This window comes from Oryza sativa, chromosome 9 (assembly GCF_034140825.1).
Source record: "Oryza sativa Japonica Group chromosome 9, ASM3414082v1".
NCBI lineage: Eukaryota > Viridiplantae > Streptophyta > Magnoliopsida > Poales > Poaceae > Oryza > Oryza sativa.
Window position 1 is genome coordinate 8,305,686 of NC_089043.1, and position 17,427 is coordinate 8,323,112.

A 17,427-nucleotide genomic window follows, 5' to 3' on the forward strand; every position below is an offset into this window, starting at 1 on the left:
AGGCTCCGACTTCGTAGGCTGAGGTGGATGTGTCAGCGGTGAAATTCAATGCCTTAGGTCCTTCCGGGGGGTCCCTTTTAGATCGCGGGTTAGTTATCCTCCAAGCTGGACTCGGAAGTACCGGACCCCTCACGATATAGTAACGACCCAGTCTTGCCTGAGTAGGATTTCTTCCACATGCGGATTCTGCTTCTATCATGTGATAGATTTCCTTAACGTGTACAAGAAACATTCGTATACGCGCAGATATACCGTATCGGTATACAACATATATCCAAGTGTAGAGGGTATATCTTATCCGTAACCCTGACAGAGTGGATTACCAGATTATAGTAATATGGCTTATAGATTATAATAACATATCATAATAAGCTATCTGTTTGTTTCAACTTATTCATAATAATCTAGATTATAATAATTCTAAGCTGAATCAAACCGGGGCTTAACCCTCGAGCTATCACTTCCCCACTCGTGCTCCTCCCCAAACTTGAGGAAAGGAAAGAGGTTGGGACTAGGTGAGGTAGCTACTTACATGTGCGTTTTTTATTTCTTTTTATATAAGATGCCATGTCAGAAAAACTAACCAACTATATTATTATATTATCATAGGACCTGATTTGTTCTGTCTTGCTAAGATTAGGGACGATGATTTCTGGTATTGCGACTTAAGGTTATCAATTAAACTCGATGTAAAAATGAGAGGAATGTTAAATGGGCTACCACTGAGAGAGTTTCACCCTAAATTTGGGCCAGGTGAGTAGGCCACACATGGACAAATTATTGGGCCTCCATGCCTCTTAGCCCTCGACGTCTCACTGCCTCGCTCGCCCCCCTCCACTCTCCGCCGCCGCCGCGCCAACCTCCGAGCTCTGCTCCCCAGAAGACGAGGCGAGCCACGAGCTCATCGCCGGCGGCGGAAACCCCTCGCTGTCTCGTCAACAGAGGCTAGGAGAGAGAGGTAGAGCTCCTCCGGCGATGGAGTACGTGAACCCTCTCACCGGCTTCCGCGTCGACGGCCGGCGCCCCAACGAGGTGACCCCTACCCTCTTCTCCTCCATCCTCTTTCCAGTTTCCCCTCCACTTGTTCAATCGCAGGCATGGCTTACACGGGCTGGGTATCACGCAGATGCGGCAGCTCAAGGGCGAGGTGGGCGTCGTCGCCAGGGCAGACGGGTGAGGAGATGCTCCGACGACAATGGAATCAGAACTATCCCATTGTAGTTTCGTTGCTGGTGTTGTTCTGTTTGTGCTGTGTAATTTGTGATTGTTCGTTTGCGCAGATCGGCGCTGTTCGAGATGGGCAACACCAGGGTCATTGCCGCTGTCTACGGCCCTCGAGAGGTTGCTGCTCACCCTGATTACTGTGATTTCTCATGCATTAGACGATAGATAGGCCATGTACATGAAATGTTTGATGAATCGTCCCTGTGGAATTTACTTTCATGCCTATGTTATACCTCAACAAAACAGACCAACTTTTTGCAGTGCTTTTTCAGAATGCATGATGAAATGTCTTGATGGTTAATAAAATTGATTAATGCTTTTTTTTTGGGGGAAAAGCAGTTAAGTCTAACATGTCTGAGGACTCAAAACCATTAGGATGAATTTTGCGGTAAAACATGTGGTTATGGTTCCTCAGCGAGACATTGTATATTGTAAGTTGGAAGTTCTTGCTTTCTTTGCTAAGGGCTTGTTCGGTTAATCTCCAAGAAGGCCAAGAGGGAGGGATTGAGGGGGAGGTGTGGAATTTATCCCCTTCAATCCCCTTATTGGTGGGATTAGCCGAACATGGCCTAAAGGGATGCGCCTGATCCCTCCAGCAGTTCTTCATTGTGTTGCTCTGCTATTGCTTTCTCATATCCTTTTTTCTCCCCCACCTTAGAAAGGCATGGTTAGTCAAAAGGTTAACTAATTGTTATCTCATGATTTTTTTTTTGTACTTTTGGGCTCATTCAGGTCCAGAACAAAGGTCAGCAAGTCAACAGCAAAGATGCTTTGGTAATGTTTCATTTGTCCACACACATTCAGCATCAAAACTCTTCTGTAGGATGCATCCCTAAGAAATGTGTCTGCAGGTGCGTTGTGAGTATAGGATGGCAGATTTTAGTACTGGGGATCGAAGGAGAAAGCCAAAGGGTGACAGGTACATTTCAGCTTGAAGAACAAAATTTGATAAAAAAAATTAAACCCATTTGTTTATAGTAATGGATTGTTTTTTATTAGTTAGATTTGGATAAAAGTAACAGAACTGTCTGCTGGCGTTGCAGCAAGTAATGGGCATGTTGGTTTTGCTACCATTTCCAATGCTACCAAAATTTGCCAAGATAAAAAAGCCCAAATATCCCAATGTCTTTTCATAAGAAAATTTGATTTACGGTAGAAATTTCCTCACTGAACAGGCGAACATCACAGTAAATGGCCTAATTTTGGTAGTGCCAAGTTTTGGCAAGGTTGATTTTGGCATCAAAGCAAACATGCCCAATTTTTTTTGTTATGTTTGAATCTGTTTTCACACAAGTGTTCTCTAATCAAATAGTGTGTGTCAAAGGAACCTTTGGGACCTCTAGCATATCAGATCTTGCAATTAAATCAGTTCTAATTTGAATTGCATAAACATGTACTTAATGTCCCATTTTACAAAACTGTAGTAGCAAGCTAGACCATTAATGCTGCAATCATGTGACAGGCGATCAACAGAAATTTCACTTGTTATCCGGCAAACAATGGAGGCAAGCATTTTAACACATTTAATGCCACGTTCACAGGTGAGTTCCTTGGATTCAGTAACTTCAAGGAACTTGCGTTTTTAATGGTATCCTGATCCACTGTCAATGTTTATTATGCTTACAGATTGATATATTTGTCCAAGTTCTTCAAGCTGATGGTGGTGAGTGCACTTTCACATCTTTTTAGCTCCGATGTCCAATCTATATGCCTTGGAGATTCTGTCCATTATTTATGACATAATTCTTTTTTTTCCTTTGACAAACCAAAGCAATACAAGGCTATCTTGTGTCCAGAAAAGAGGCTGATTAAATCTGTACTTTGCTAAACGACGATACATACACTTGCAATGCCTACCAATTCCAATGTGTTCTTTTTTGTTGCTTAGTCCAGCTACAACATATTTGCCTACTTATGAAATATTTTGGCTCGGCTCTCCAAATGGTTTTGATTTCTGACACATCTTGAACATGGTTGTGTACTTAACAGGTACAAGGGCTGCATGCATCAATGCTGCTACATTAGCACTTGCAGATGCTGGGATTCCCATGCGAGACATTGTTACATCTTGCAGTGCTGGTTATCTGTGTTCTACTCCTTTGCTTGGTATGACATTATTATATATTCTATCTCTAGAAAGAATCATCTAGCATTGAGAAACCTCAATCATTTTAATATGCTATTTCAGATCTGAATTATATAGAAGACAGTGCTGGAGGTCCAGATGTCACTGTTGGCTTTCTTACAAAGATGGACAAAGTTACTCTTCTGCAGGTCACAAAATATCATGATTTACTTTTTGATTGCTGCAAGTTTTTGAATTCTCCTAGTTCTTTCATCTATACACACAAACAGCACAACCACAATTCCTCATACAATGTGCTCTCTTCTGAAACACTTCTTGTGCTATTTGTATACTAAAGGGCATCTTTTTTTGTAAGACTTCTAGTTATTCACTCAAAGCAGGACTAATGCTTAAAAGGTAATTTTCAGATGGATGCAAAATTACCAATGGATACATTTGAAACTGTAATGGACCTTGCAATTGAAGGCTGCAAAGCTATCGCAAACTACATCCGAGAGGTAAATAATACTTTGTTGCTTAGTCCCATTATTGCTGGTTGCTTTTGATCTTGTTTTCTGTTAGCCCAATTCCTTACTCGCAGCTCTCACTTTCTAATGATGTTTAGCTCTCGGATGAAAGCACACATACACACAGGAGATTTATTTTGGCTGCGCACCTGCGCACCCCCATACACTGTGCTTGTATTCCCCACACTTAATCACACACCGTTTACATGGTTAAATAGCACACACAAGCACAATACCAGCCACGTTTGGCCGCACGACCCGGCCAACCGCTCACGCAACTAGCTCCACGTGCATGAGCAAGATCACCCTGCATGCACGCTAATCTCTCCACTAACTAACCAACTAACTATGCGTGCATGTAGTACATACTCCACTCATTCCTATATCCACGTACTGGCTAAATCAACATGAAACTACATCCCTTGACTCCAATTAGCACTATTGACATGCCAAACTTCCTTCACACACTGTGCTTTCACTAACGGCTGATCAGCTCACCATATCGTGCTTTCACTAACGGATGCTCAGCTCACGACGCCATGCAACACAATAGCCAATTTGGACTCAAACCACTACGTACAAGACTTGACTGGACATGGTGAAAACATAAACAACAACATTAACTCTAACAATCACCCTCCTAATCTTTGTTGTATTTATTCTTCACATCTACACTGAGCTTCACAGCAGCGTGGCTCATCATCAACATCCGCAATGTCGAGTTGCGCCACACCCTACATCACTTTCTTCTTCGACTCTTCGCACTCGTTGGTGAAGTGTCCAAATTTGCCACACTTTCGGCAATCAATCTTTGACTTATCGAATCTGCTATGGTACTTCTTGGCATTGCTACCATAGGCCTCATTGCTCTTCCTCTCTTCAAACTTGGCCTTCCACTCGGCGCGCGTGAGCAGCAGCTGCTGCTCCCTTTCCTTGCAACGACATTGCCCTGCCAAAGATGCTTCATACACCAACGTCATGGTAAGGAAAGGTAGCAGTAGCTGCTGCTCTCGCGCGATGAGTTGGAGGCCAAGTTTGCCGAAGAGAGGAATAGCGACGAGGCCTATGTTAGAGATGCCAAGAAGTACTGCGGCAGGTTTGATAAGTCGAAGATTGGTTTCCGCAAGTGGTAAATTCGAACACTTTTCAGTGACGAGTATGAAGAGTTGAAGAAGAATGTGATGGAGGGTGTGGCGCAACTCGCCATTGCGGATGATGAGCCCACGTTGCGATGAAGCTCGGTGTGGAGGTGTTATTCAACAAGATTAGGGGAGTGATTGTTAGAGATAATCTTCTTGTTTATGTTTTCATCATGTTCTGTGAGTAGGTGCATATAGGAATTGAGTGGACTTTGTACTAACTGTATGCATAGTTAGTTGGTTAGTGAAGAGATTAGCGTGCATGAAGGGATTAGTGGAGAGCTGGAGGCGATCTTTCCGCATGCACGTGGAGCTAGTTACTAGAGGGGATGGCCTGGTCGTGTGGGCAAACATGGCTGGTATTGTGCGTGTGGTGGTGGTGGGCTGGTGTGCAGCCAAAATAAATCCCTTTTGTGTATTTGTGCTCTCATCCAAGAGCTAAACACCATTAGAAAGTGAGCTGCGAGTGAGGAGCTGGGCTAACATTTTCTTCTGTATTCACTTATCCACCCACCATTCACACAAACTAGCTGATCAGTTTCCTTTGTGATAGTCAGGATCTTACTGATTCTCTCGCTTTGCTATGTATTCATGTTGATCAGTGTCCACTATGATGAAACAGGTGCTATTGGAGAACACAAGACGGCTGGAGTGCCAGCGTGGTTAGTTAACGCTAGTAGGTGATGCCCTTCAATTGAGCCACCTTTGACTGGTCTTGTGACAAGCAAATTCCCTAGAGATTCAAAGATTAATGGTGCGATCCAAATACATAATGAAAGATGGTCAACATATCACTAGAATTTAGATTATGCTGATTAAGAACAATTTCTCTGCCAGATATTTGCCATCAGATTCAAAATTATGTGGAGCTGGAAACTGCAATCATCAATGCTCAACTATGGAGTGATTTGCTGATCATTTACTGTTATACTTGTTATCTCTGCTTGTGATTTCATATCAGTGATGATTAGGTTCTCACGTGCTTTTGGTGTTATCTTTATTATTACTTACATCATGCATATGCTATCACATAATTATCCGCCATTTGATAAAAGCACCTCACACCAAACATGCTCTAGGCATTTATCTGGGCCGTTTTCTCGGTTTTCAAATGTTCATCTCTAGAGGGAATTTTAGGTGGCTTTCAGCCAAAGCACCAAGATTCCGAGCTCTCTGGCTTATGAAAAAGCATACAAACTGTCACTAAAAACTTCCAAAGTCTTCTCATAGTATGGTTCATGATATTTAAGGCCCTATCTTTTTGCTTATACTTATACTTATTATCCAAAATTTGAAATTTCAACCTTAAATTTGAGGTTTTTTTCATAGAAGTTTATTTTTTAGCCTTTTGCTTTTAGATCACTAAGAATATGTATATAAAAGTTTTTTTCACAAATTACTTTTCGTGTGTAAATATGCCGTTCCGCTCGTGAATAAGCGAAACGATGGCTCCGTTATTGTTGCTTCCTGTTCATGTAAATTTGAGGTTTGAAATGGGCTTTTTTTTGGAATGCAGTAATTTTGCAAGAATTAGTTCAATTCCTGTGATTTTCTCACAACTTTTGTCCGGTCCGGATGGACTCAAATGGGTAACTGTTAGGGTGAGTTTGAGGGACAGGGGATTGGGGGAAGATGCGCAAAACGAGGTGAGCCATTAGCGCATGATTAATTGAGTATAAACTATTTTAAATTTCAAAAATAGATTAATATGATTTTTTTTTAAAACAACTTTCCTATAATTTTTTTTTTTGCAAAAAACACACTGTTTAATAGTTTGGGAAGCGTGCACGCTGAAAACGATGCACTTTCTAACTCATTGTATCTAGAACGAACGCTGAATATGGATCTGTGCCACTCCATTTCTGCTCTGAGATTGAACAATTTGGAGTTTGGACACAATGTACAACTTCGGACTCTAATTTCCTGCTTGGCACAAAATTTTTCCAATGCTGCAGATGGTATGGTTTATTAGAATTTTAGAGGTTTTCCTTTGTCACTTTCTATGCCAGCACACTTTTCATGATTTATGAGAAAACGACTAGAATTATTCTAAAAAGATCACATTTCAAAATTTTAGTTTTGTAGAAATAGCTTAGCCAAGTAGACCGTCGTTTCCAGTACAAGTTCTACACATGAAAAAAAAAACAAAATAAAAACTTCAAACTTAACTATCGAATTATCAACATGAGAAATTTAAACAATGCAATCCAAAACAGTAACACTACAAGTCAAGCATTGGAAGAGATTGCATTGTAGCTCCTTGCTGATGAAAGAGAATCAATATCGATGGAATCGCATAAGCGTATGAGCAACGTGGAATTTTTGCCGTAAAAAAGAGAAGGAAGGCAGGGAGTACGACCAGGGATAGTTGCATAAGATCACACCTCAGCATGATCCCAAACGGATCACACCTTGATCCCAAATGGGGCTTTACAGAGGCCTTGGCAGGCGGACGCAGGACTAGGCTAGGTATTCACTTAATAATTGTAGGGGTCAGAGCAAGTTTAATAGTATAGCTAATTGTTGGCTCTAAATTATCTATAGCTATAATAACCCATTCATACAATAGTTAACTATAAAAATATACTACACCATTAATACACGGTCCCACCTCTCATACACACACAACGTCTTGGAGTCTGTGTTGCAGCCGGCTACAAATCTGTAGCCCGCTTTATTCTCCCTCTTCTCTTTTCTTCTCGATATGTGGTTATAGCTGGCTTATAGCTTACTATTGTACCTGCTCTCATGCGCTTATGTTTGGTAGGGTAGGGTTAGAGAATTGAGGTAGTTCGGCATCTTCAGCTCCCAACTCCAGCTCATTCGTTTTCCACGTGCAAGCTTCCCAAACTGTTAAACGATACTTTTTTTTTAAAAAAAATACGAGAGTTGCTTTAAAAAATCATATTAATCTATTTTTTTAAAAAAATAGCTAATACTAAATTAATCACGTGCTAATTAACCATTTTGTTTTGTGTATTTGGAGGGAGAGTTCCCAACTCTGCCTACCAAACACAGCCTAAAGGTGTTCTGAGCTGAGAGGATATGTAGCAGTGGATATGTCAAGGAAAAAAGTTGAAAATGAAATATTAGACCTAATCGGTATTTACATATGTAATATACCTACATAGGAGTATATGAGTATGTTACTCAATAGATAAATATATAAGCTATGAGCATAAATAAATAAATAAATAAATAAATAAATAAATAAATAAATAAATAAATAAATAAATAAATAAATAAATAAATAAATAAAAATATTATATTATTTCAACTATAGTCTTATAAAGTACTAAAGACATACCCAAAACTTCGAGAAGACTATAGGGCCGAAGCTCCTAAGCTTTATTCCTACTAGAAACCATAGAGAATACAAAGTGTGAGAGGGAATTGCTCCTGAGGTGTGTGTATTAAGTGAAGAGAGTAAGCTCTATTTATAGCACTCTTATGACGGTTGTATGGCGGTTAATAGCAGTCCGCTAACTGCGCATAACCGTCATCAGGAGCTGCTGAGGAGCCATCACATGGAAGGAGGGTGCTGTGCCGGGAAATTTAACTATTTGCCACTCTTGTGACATGGCAATTAACGATTTGCCACACCCTGCCAATGACATGTGGGTCCTCATGTGTCTATGACATGTGGGCCTAGTGGCAAATCGTTAAGCATCACTCGTAAGAGTGGCAAATAGTTAAAAGCCCCGGTGCCAGCCTGACAGGGGTGCCAAGTGTGTTTTAAGTGAAGAGAGTAAGCTCTATTTATAGCACTCTTATGACGGTTGTATGGCGGTTAATAGTCATCTAACCGTGCATAACCGCCATCAAGAATTGCTGAGGAGTCATCATACGGAAGGAGGGTGCCAGGCGTGCCAAGTATGATTCGGCTGAACCCATCCCACCGTCATTGGTACCGACTTTGGCAGGTGGAAGACAGGTAGGCCCCTATGACGGTTCCTGGGTGGTTGGCCCCATTTGAGTTGGTTTGAGCTGACTTGTAGGTCCCTCAATCCGTCTGCTCGCACGTGATTCTCCTGAAGTATGTTTCGTTGCATGCCAGCTTCATTTCTCCTTTATTTGAGTGTATAATTCCTGCATCCAAGTTAATTCTCCAATCCAGATACAATTACATTATTTATTATTGATATATGTGTAAGAGATGTTAATTTTCCCTTTATTCATTGTGCTAATTGACAGTTGAAATTGGTACTTAACGATTGTCAACAATATTGTGCATACGAGGAATACCCACTCCTCTAGGCCTTGGTTATACACAAACATTAGCTTCATCTTGAAATCAAGTCTTTGAAAGAGAAAGGAGATATGGGAACTTTGTAGCCAATCCACTAAGAGAGGAACCCAAATCACTCATACCCAGAATTGAAACACATGCAACTGCAGCTTCTAGGATAAAAGGTCGAGAAGGTGAGAAGCATACCCGTAATGCATAGGAATTGAGCCTTAGATGAGGCTCTGAAGCATGGAGGTTGAAGCTTCACTAGCACAACTTGTCAAGCTTAGCTTCCTGACAAAGGAACACCACCGAAAGAGATGAAGAGGACTACCGCCCTTGAGGATCCCTTTCTAGATATTGGAAAGATGGTTGGCACTATCTTGAACTGTCTAGATCCAGATCTAGCTCACTCCCAACTCTGGGCATGGAGGGCTAGTTGATGGTGGCAAGGAACACGACACAATGACCCAATACCGGAGGTAAGACCGTCAATGCCCACCATGGCTCTAGGAGGGGGATGGTCGACGCCAGTGACCACCTCGGGAATCAAAAGAAGGAAAAAACAATAGAACCCGATGACTACTACTACTATATACTAAGGGAGCAGAGGAGCTCGACCCCTCTCCCTCCCTTCGCCATTGACGAAACTGCCGAAGATGGAGGGGGAGAAGGGGTTGGCTAGAAGAGAGTGATTGTAGAGGGCTTTCGTGAGAGAAAGGTTCCAAGAGAGGCTAGAAAATCCTTGTAATGCTATCGTCACTCCAAATGTTTAGCAAAATTGCTTTTAAAACCACAATGGTTTGACCTCATCTGCTGTGTTATAAAGCTTGGGCACTAGCAAGCTATACCACGCAACATGTAGTTATAGATCCGTTTGATTGAAGAGATAAAATTGGATGGGAGATGACCATCCCATTGTTGTGTGCTTGTTTATTGGCAAGGGTGGATGGAACTATAGAGCACGTACCGCTGTTATATTTTTTATGGACAGAGAGTACGCTGTTGGTCTATAGAAACAACTGCAGTCTTTAGAGCTATGTGTTACTATCTTTAAGGATAAGATTGATGTAGCCAGACTCAAAGAAGTCATCGGTACTCATATTGCCATAGCTCTTAGATGCCTAGGTCCCAAACGACCTAGGATGACATATTTTGCCTAACCTTAATTTTAATCCGTAAAACGGATCAATGGCATTATTTATGCAACATAAGTACTTAAAGTCCAACAGAACACGAATTGAGCATGCCTTATGCCTTAGCTGTTTATGATCTAGCTGTTCATCTAGATTCAAGTACTCATTTTTTAGGTGGCTATACGATAGAGTATGTGGCGACTTCATTGGTATTAAGATATATTGACTTAATTTTTGTCATGTATATAATTATAATACGAGCATATATATGTATATTTCTATTTTTTAAAAGAAAAACCCACGTACTCCCTCCGTTACAAAAGAAACCAACCTAGGAATTAGAATAGGATGTAGCAATAAGCATAGATAAGGGAAATTTATGTTACAAATTAGATTATTCCATATGCGTGACATATCTAAGACAATGAACTTGGATATACATGTTTAAGTTTATTGTCCTAGGATATGTCATATCCTATCGTAGGTTGGTTTATTTTGGGACGAAGGAAAGAGTAATAAACATAGATATGGGGAATTTATGTAACAAATTAGATTATCCCATTTGTCTGACGTTGCCTGTCCAAGTTCATTGTCCTAAGATATATTATGTTCTATCTTAAATTGATATTTTTAAATGAAGGGAGTAGCAACAAATATAGATAACTGGAATTTATGTCACAAACTAGATGATTCCATCTGCCACCATCCCAGTTTCACTTGTCTGATCTAATCTAAACGGGCCTATAAAATGACGGCAGCAATGAGGTGAGGAGGAGCAGCGTGCATCTGCTCATCTCCCCCATTCCTCCATCCTGCCGTTGCCACGTTCCCGTGTCGTTTTGCTCCTCACCCGCGATCTCCTCTCCTCTCCGCCTAAACCCCCTCCCTCCTCCGCCTCGTTCACTCCGCCGCCGCCGCCGCCGCCAGATCCAGCAGCTTCAGGCAAGCATCTCTCTCTCTCTCTCTCTCTCTTCCAAAGCAGCGTCCGTGCTTGCCATCCACCGCGGCGCCGGCCGGAAACCTCCGCCTGCGATTCAAAGGCCACACCCTCTCTCTCTCCCACCGCACGCACGTCCGTCCACGAGAGCAACGAGAATCCCAAATGCGATCACAGATCCCAGCGTTGGATGTAGTAGCTACAATCTGCGTAATCAGAATCTGTCCTAAAAGGGGGCCTTACTTTTGCAGGTCGGGGCTGAACCTTGGACTTGGAGCGGCCATGGCTTCGGACAACATTGGCTCGAGAGGTACGACTGATCTCTCGCTGTCTCTTCTTCTACTGAACCTCACTTCAATTATTCCTGAATTCCTGATCTAATATGTTGCAATGAAGGATTTTATTTGTTTGGTGGTTGGCAAATTCATTTTCATTTTTGTGCTTTTCATGCAATGTTTAGTTGTCAAAGTACTAATGGGAAAGAATAAACGGGAGCATGAGATTCAAATCTTGCATCTAGTGGCTAGTTTCACTGCTCTGTGTTTGTTCATTCCACCAGAGTTTGCCTTTCTCTGCAATCAGCATGTCTCGGTCATTTAAAAAATATACTCCGGTAAAAGCACTGTGATGCACTGCAATAATAATATTTTTTTTCTTCCATGGTGACAGATGTATGTGTTGTTGGGGTTGCACGCACCCCTATGGGTGGTTTCCTAGGTGCCCTGTCTTCCTTGTCAGCTACCAAACTTGGTTCCATAGCAATTGAAGGTGATACCAGTATCTTCTCATATGCTGTATGTGTAATTGTTCTTTTAACCCAAATATAACTAACATCATCAGTGTGGTGATCAGCTGCTCTGAAGAGGGCAAATGTTGATCCAGCCCTTGTGCAAGAGGTCTTCTTTGGTAATGTGTTGAGTGCTAATTTGGGGCAAGCTCCTGCAAGACAAGCTGCTTTAGGTGCAGGGATACCAAACACAGTTGTTTGCAGCGCAGTTAACAAAGTTTGCGCATCTGGCATGAAAGGTTACAGTTCATGAGGCAGCCTTTCTATAAATTCTGTTCAAGAAATTATATTTACCTGATCATGGGCTTGTTTTTATTTCCTTTCTGCAGCGACAATGTTTGCAGCACAGTCAATTCTATTGGGCATCAATGATATTGTTGTAGCCGGTGGCATGGAAAGCATGTCTAATGCTCCAAAATACATTGCTGAAGCTAGGTCTGCAAAGTGTTCTTTTGGTTGTACATCCTGATACAGCGCACAATAAAAGTACAACAGAAATTTAATTGGCAAACAATAGTATGCGAGGAAAAGTGTAGTATGAAAATTGAAAATATATATTCTAAGAAGATTAGGGCCTTGTTCTTAAACGATTTCATGTGCACATTGCTTTCTCTGTACTTCTCTTCCACTTTATCTGTTTACATAGTAAATAAATGAAACATAAGTCTACTTTATAAGTATAGAGCACTTAACCTTCACTGTGGTAATTAGACATATTTCTCAGTTTGAAATTTAAAATATATGAGGTTCTTGTTTTGGCTTATGTACAGTTTTAATTTATGTATGTTTGCAGAAAAGGATCTCGTTTTGGACATGACACTCTTGTTGATGGCATGCTTAAAGATGGCCTTTGGGATGTATACGGTGATTTTGCCATGGGAAATTGTGCTGAGCTTTGTGCTGACAATCATGCTCTGACAAGGGAAGACCAGGTATTTTTTTACTAGTACTATAAATAGGAGTAACTACCTTCTGTTGTAATATTATTCTTACACTTGTCTACCTGACTCAAAAAACCAAAACTATCTTAGTTATTGCTTCTGGAGGTTCGGTAACAGTGAATATTAAATAGAAGTGTGCATAAACAATTGTTAGTTCTTTTCAGAATGCAGGGAAATTTACATTCCATACAGATTGAATTTCGTATGGCATAAATCAATATTGCTTAACTGCAAGGAGCCTACTCTTCCTATACCAGGGATTCGCCATAAGGAATTGCTAGGGCAGATTATATGATGCTCCATATCAGTAAACAAATATTCTAGTTTGCTTGTTTCAAAGGATGGTGGTGAACTTGTTAAAACCAAATTGAAAAAAGTATTGTACCAAAATTTTGTATTCTTGTTCACCAAATACAATCATTAATTTCATATATAGGTTGCTCTTGGTAAACAGCATATGTTTTTCTGTCGCTTTTATTTCTAGAGGAAGTTGATATATCTTGATGTCTTAATACTAGAGCAAGAACTATCACATGTCCCGGTGATCACATTGATTTGTTGTAATATTTCTATTATACTTTGTAATACATATATTTATCATTAGTAACATATCTGATATTTTAATAATTCTTCTATAGGATGCCTATGCTATTCAAAGCAATGAGCGTGGAATTGCTGCTCGGAACAGTGGTGCTTTTGCATGGGAGATTGTTCCGGTGATTTCCTGTCTGCCACTAATTTTTTTTATTTATTACTAACCAAATGCTCATTAATGGCAACAGATTTCATATAAATTTACCACAATTTTGAATTTTAAAAAGCTGTATATATTTTTCAGGAAAAAGAACATTTCTAATTCACAGTTGATCATCAATCCATATGAATCTATATAACAAATACATTATTGCAAACCATGTGCACAAATGATATATTATCCAGAGAAGATCATACTAACTCAAAAGATGGTGGGCTCACCTGTCACCACCACTAGGTTCTTTTATGTGACTTATTTATTTTCCTTATTCTCCTTGCTGTACCATCCAGATTGAAGTTCCTGTTGGGAGAGGGAAACCACCGGTACTTGTTGACAAAGATGAGGGCCTGGACAAGGTACAATCTATATAGCAAATATGGCACGATAAACTAAGTCTTGTAATTTAGTCAACATTCACCTGTAGCTGTAAATTGCATGTTTCCAAGCATAACTTGGTGCCTTGATGCACTCTTCAGTGTAATGTGTATTGGCACTAGGCTAAAAAACACGTCAGTATGCAGTAGGCACAATATTGTTGGTGTTCTAAAAGCTTGCCAAGGAAAAGATCACATTTGAACATTTCTGTAATATTTTAGTGCCATAATGGTACTATGTAATTTGATCATTATGTGCCTCTTAGTTTGACCCAGTGAAACTGAAGAAGCTCCGTCCTAGTTTCAAGGAGAATGGTGGTACTGTTACTGCTGGGAATGCTTCTAGTATAAGGTGCTTGCTTTGACACTTATTTTAATTTATTTTTAAGATTTGTGAGGTATTTCTGTAGTACATGGTTTTAGGACTACCTATGTTAGCAGAACAGTTGTATCATCATATTAATTTACACAAGTATGTGTAAATATGCTGAAAGACTTGTTATTCCACTGCAGAGTTTTGAAGTTTTCTTCTTTTACTAGGTGATGCATTTGATTTGTTTTCCCTGTTATCCTGTGTAACCAAATTCAACTGTTGTTCTTCTAAATTGCCACCCCTGTAATGTTTTTTATTTTCTTAGTACTGCTAGTCCTATTAAAATGAAAATGGAGATTCCTTATGAATAACTAAATTTCACCTCTCCCTTAAATGCCACTTTTGTCCCACGTCATTGAGACATCAGTGGCATCTGAGGGATGGATGAGGTAAACTTTTCAGTGGTATACAAGAAACCATCCTAAAAAATAAAATGTCGAGGTCTGTATAAAGTTTATACTTGCTTAAGGTAAATTGAGTTCCCCATTAATGCCACTTTTCAACTCTATGCTTTGTTCATTGACTGTTCTTATCCAATTGGTGCGTAAAATCCCCAGATGTGTTTGTTTATCCAGTGAGAGTGTGATGCTTCTTAGCTAATTTGTTTTACATGGAACAGTGACGGTGCTGCCGCATTAGTATTGGTGAGTGGGCAGAAGGCACAAGAACTTGGACTGCAAGTTATTGCACGAATCAAAGGATTTGCAGATGCAGCTCAAGTAAGCCACAGTATCACTTCTAATCTGACTTAAACAATATTGTACACCCTCTGAGGTACCTTAATAAAATGATATGGTTTGTGAATGGAAATAAGAATCTGTCATCAGCGGAGTACTTTTGGAGTTTAGTACTTGAATGTTATTCTATATCTGAATTCCTAATCAAGAATTCTATTGTTAACGCAGCTATCAATTTTGTTATGCAGGCTCCTGAATTATTTACCACTAGCCCGGCACTTGCCATACCTAAGGCTCTTGCTAATGCTGGCTTGGAGTCTTCTCGTGTTGATTACTATGAAATTAATGAAGCCTTTTCAGTATGATTGATCATCTGTATTCAACTTATTAGTTTTTTTTTTTGTAATCATAATTTGTTCCAAAAATTCTAATGGTATTTATTTTTGACTTATCAATACAGGCTGTTGCACTTGCAAATCAAAAGCTTCTTGGAATTCCTTCAGTAAGCTGCCTTAGTTCAACTATAATTATTTCTGGAACTAATTGTTTTTTAAATTGTTCTTGGAAATTGCATTTAAGTTCCCTTCACTATTTGAAATTCGCTGGCAATCTTTAGTGTGGCCCAATATTTATGTATTAGTTCCTTAATACTCTGCTGGTATTTGCTCCTGTAGGAAAAAATTAATGTACATGGAGGAGCTGTGTCTTTAGGACATCCTCTTGGATGCAGTGGTGCTCGAATTTTGGTCACCCTGCTTGGTGTAAGTTTTACCTTGAGATGTCCTTTTGTTCTATGATTTTCTCTCTGTTTTCCTATGATTTTATGAGATTCTGCTGTTCAGGACACCTCATCCATGTTCTTTTAATTGTACTGTTATATTCCTTTCCTTTTATCTAGTCGGTATCCTTACTCTCTTCAGATATTCTCAGTTGTAATTCTTTTTGGACATTGCATCTATAATACATATTTCTCATAGTCCCTGATATAAATGAACTTAATATTGTCGTTTGAATAGGTTCTTAGGGAGAAAGGTGGCAAAATCGGAGTTGCTGGTGTTTGCAATGGCGGAGGCGGAGCATCTGCTCTCGTTCTCGAGCTTGCATAAGAAGCCTTGTAAGGCGCAATACATCTTTCTTTTCTACTCGAGAAATAGCTTACTGAGACCTGTCATTTTTGGGTCAGGTGCTAACTGGTAACAGTGACATTGCAGGTGATCCATCTCCAGTTCTCCAGGACGTTTGTGTACTCTAGTTTATTTGATTTTCTGCTTTAGCTGTTTGGACATTCTTTTATCTTAATAATTGGGTAATAAAGTGTGTTTGTGGTGCCAAAGTTAATCTGGTTTGTACTTTTTGTCAAAATATTTCTCCTGTAAGTGGTAATAATGTGGTATGCAGCAGTCTTTAGGCTCAATCAATTGTCTATAGAAGTTCTAGATTCTTTTTTCTGCTACACAACTGGTAACGCTCAAATGAAGCTTTTGTGTTAGCCAGCACATTTTTAGTGGACTATATCTATCGAGAGGCCTATCTACACAGGAATTATGGACATTTGAAAGATGCTCGTAGGGCACCTGAGTTCACTCTTTGAAAAATGGAGCGCCAAGAATGGCAGCATATCTTTGCACATTATTATCAACTCAACCATCGTCTACTTGTGAACAAGATTTACCATTTTGATGTCGACTTAGCATTCATCTGGATCGTCTTCCAACTCGGAAATTTTTTTATTTATTACAATATTTTAAAAAACAATTTTTCATTTTGAAAATTTACAAAATTAGACGCCTCACGCCCTTAGGAGGGTGTTTTTTTTTTAAAAATGCCCTCACTGTGTTTTTTGTGACGTGTTGTACGATCGTTGGCTCCGACTAACTACCGCCTGCTAAGCGGAGGGTATTTTTGTAGGTGGCCCCTTACTGCTCTCTCAGATAGGGTTTCTTTTTTCTTTTTGAATTGCCTACTAAGTGGAGGGTATTTCTGCAGGTGGTCCTTACTGCTTAGCGTCTTTGGGTATTTCTGTAGGTGGCCCTTACTGCTCAGCGTCTTTTTTAGGATGGGAGCATGCTAAGAGGAGGGTATTTTTTTAGTGATTCCTTACTGCTTTCTCAGAGAGCGCTTTTTTTTTTTCTAGGAGGGGATCACTTACAAAAGGGCGGCTTGGCTTTTTGCAAGCAACCCTCTTGCTACACTCCTAGAGATATTTTTTTCTAGGAGGGGGCAGCCTGGAAACCCTGGTGCGGGGGTTTGCTATTCTGTAGGCGG

General features: G+C 40.1%; 2 protein-coding genes across 4 annotated transcripts; both read left to right on the forward strand.

The window, feature by feature from the left end:
• The first annotated feature begins 826 nt into the window (after window positions 1–826).
• Window positions 827–5,873, forward strand: LOC4346519 (exosome complex component RRP41 homolog). Of its 2 annotated transcripts, XR_001539671.3 has the most exons (12): window positions 827–1,032; window positions 1,127–1,173; window positions 1,281–1,341; window positions 1,957–1,998; window positions 2,076–2,143; window positions 2,687–2,765; window positions 2,851–2,887; window positions 3,214–3,330; window positions 3,413–3,498; window positions 3,718–3,807; window positions 5,578–5,709; window positions 5,793–5,873. XR_001539671.3 is itself a non-coding variant. In XM_015755152.3 (11 exons), the coding sequence occupies exons 1-11, from the start codon at window positions 976–978 to the stop codon at window positions 5,620–5,622; spliced, it is 729 nt and encodes a 242-aa protein (XP_015610638.1). In that variant the 5' UTR covers window positions 827–975; the 3' UTR covers window positions 5,623–5,873. The 2 variants fall into 2 exon arrangements, 1 of the variants encoding a protein (XP_015610638.1); XM_015755152.3 differs by having other exon boundaries at window positions 5,578–5,873.
• A 5,223-nt stretch (window positions 5,874–11,096) lies between these two features.
• LOC4346520 (acetyl-CoA acetyltransferase 2) lies at window positions 11,097–16,576 on the forward strand. Of its 2 annotated transcripts, none has more exons than XM_066304301.1 (15): window positions 11,097–11,261; window positions 11,508–11,566; window positions 11,926–12,024; window positions 12,109–12,282; window positions 12,373–12,478; window positions 12,837–12,975; window positions 13,623–13,700; window positions 14,029–14,094; window positions 14,379–14,464; window positions 15,105–15,204; window positions 15,411–15,521; window positions 15,623–15,664; window positions 15,837–15,923; window positions 16,179–16,276; window positions 16,363–16,576. In XM_066304301.1, the coding sequence occupies exons 2-14, from the start codon at window positions 11,539–11,541 to the stop codon at window positions 16,266–16,268; spliced, it is 1,206 nt and encodes a 401-aa protein (XP_066160398.1). In that variant the 5' UTR covers window positions 11,097–11,261; window positions 11,508–11,538; the 3' UTR covers window positions 16,269–16,276; window positions 16,363–16,576. The 2 variants fall into 2 exon arrangements, with proteins under 2 accessions (XP_066160398.1, XP_015651167.1); XM_015795681.3 differs by having other exon boundaries at window positions 16,374–16,576.
• Window positions 16,577–17,427: the final 851 nt, after the last annotated feature.

Bases quoted from the DNA above. Each gene is read 5' to 3' on its own strand.
- LOC4346519 (XM_015755152.3), top strand. From the start codon at position 976: ATGGAGTACGTGAACCCTCTCACCGGCTTCCGCGTCGACGGCCGGCGC. The intron at 1,033-1,126 runs GTGACCCCTACC...GGTATCACGCAG, and splicing joins ACGGCCGGCGCCCCAACGAG to ATGCGGCAGCTCAAGGGCGA. The intron at 1,999-2,075 runs GTAATGTTTCAT...ATGTGTCTGCAG, and splicing joins TCAACAGCAAAGATGCTTTG to GTGCGTTGTGAGTATAGGAT.
- LOC4346520 (XM_066304301.1), top strand. From the start codon at position 11,539: ATGGCTTCGGACAACATTGGCTCGAGAG. The intron at 12,025-12,108 runs GTGATACCAGTA...TGTGGTGATCAG, and splicing joins TGGTTCCATAGCAATTGAAG to CTGCTCTGAAGAGGGCAAAT. The intron at 15,522-15,622 runs GTATGATTGATC...TTATCAATACAG, and splicing joins AAATTAATGAAGCCTTTTCA to GCTGTTGCACTTGCAAATCA.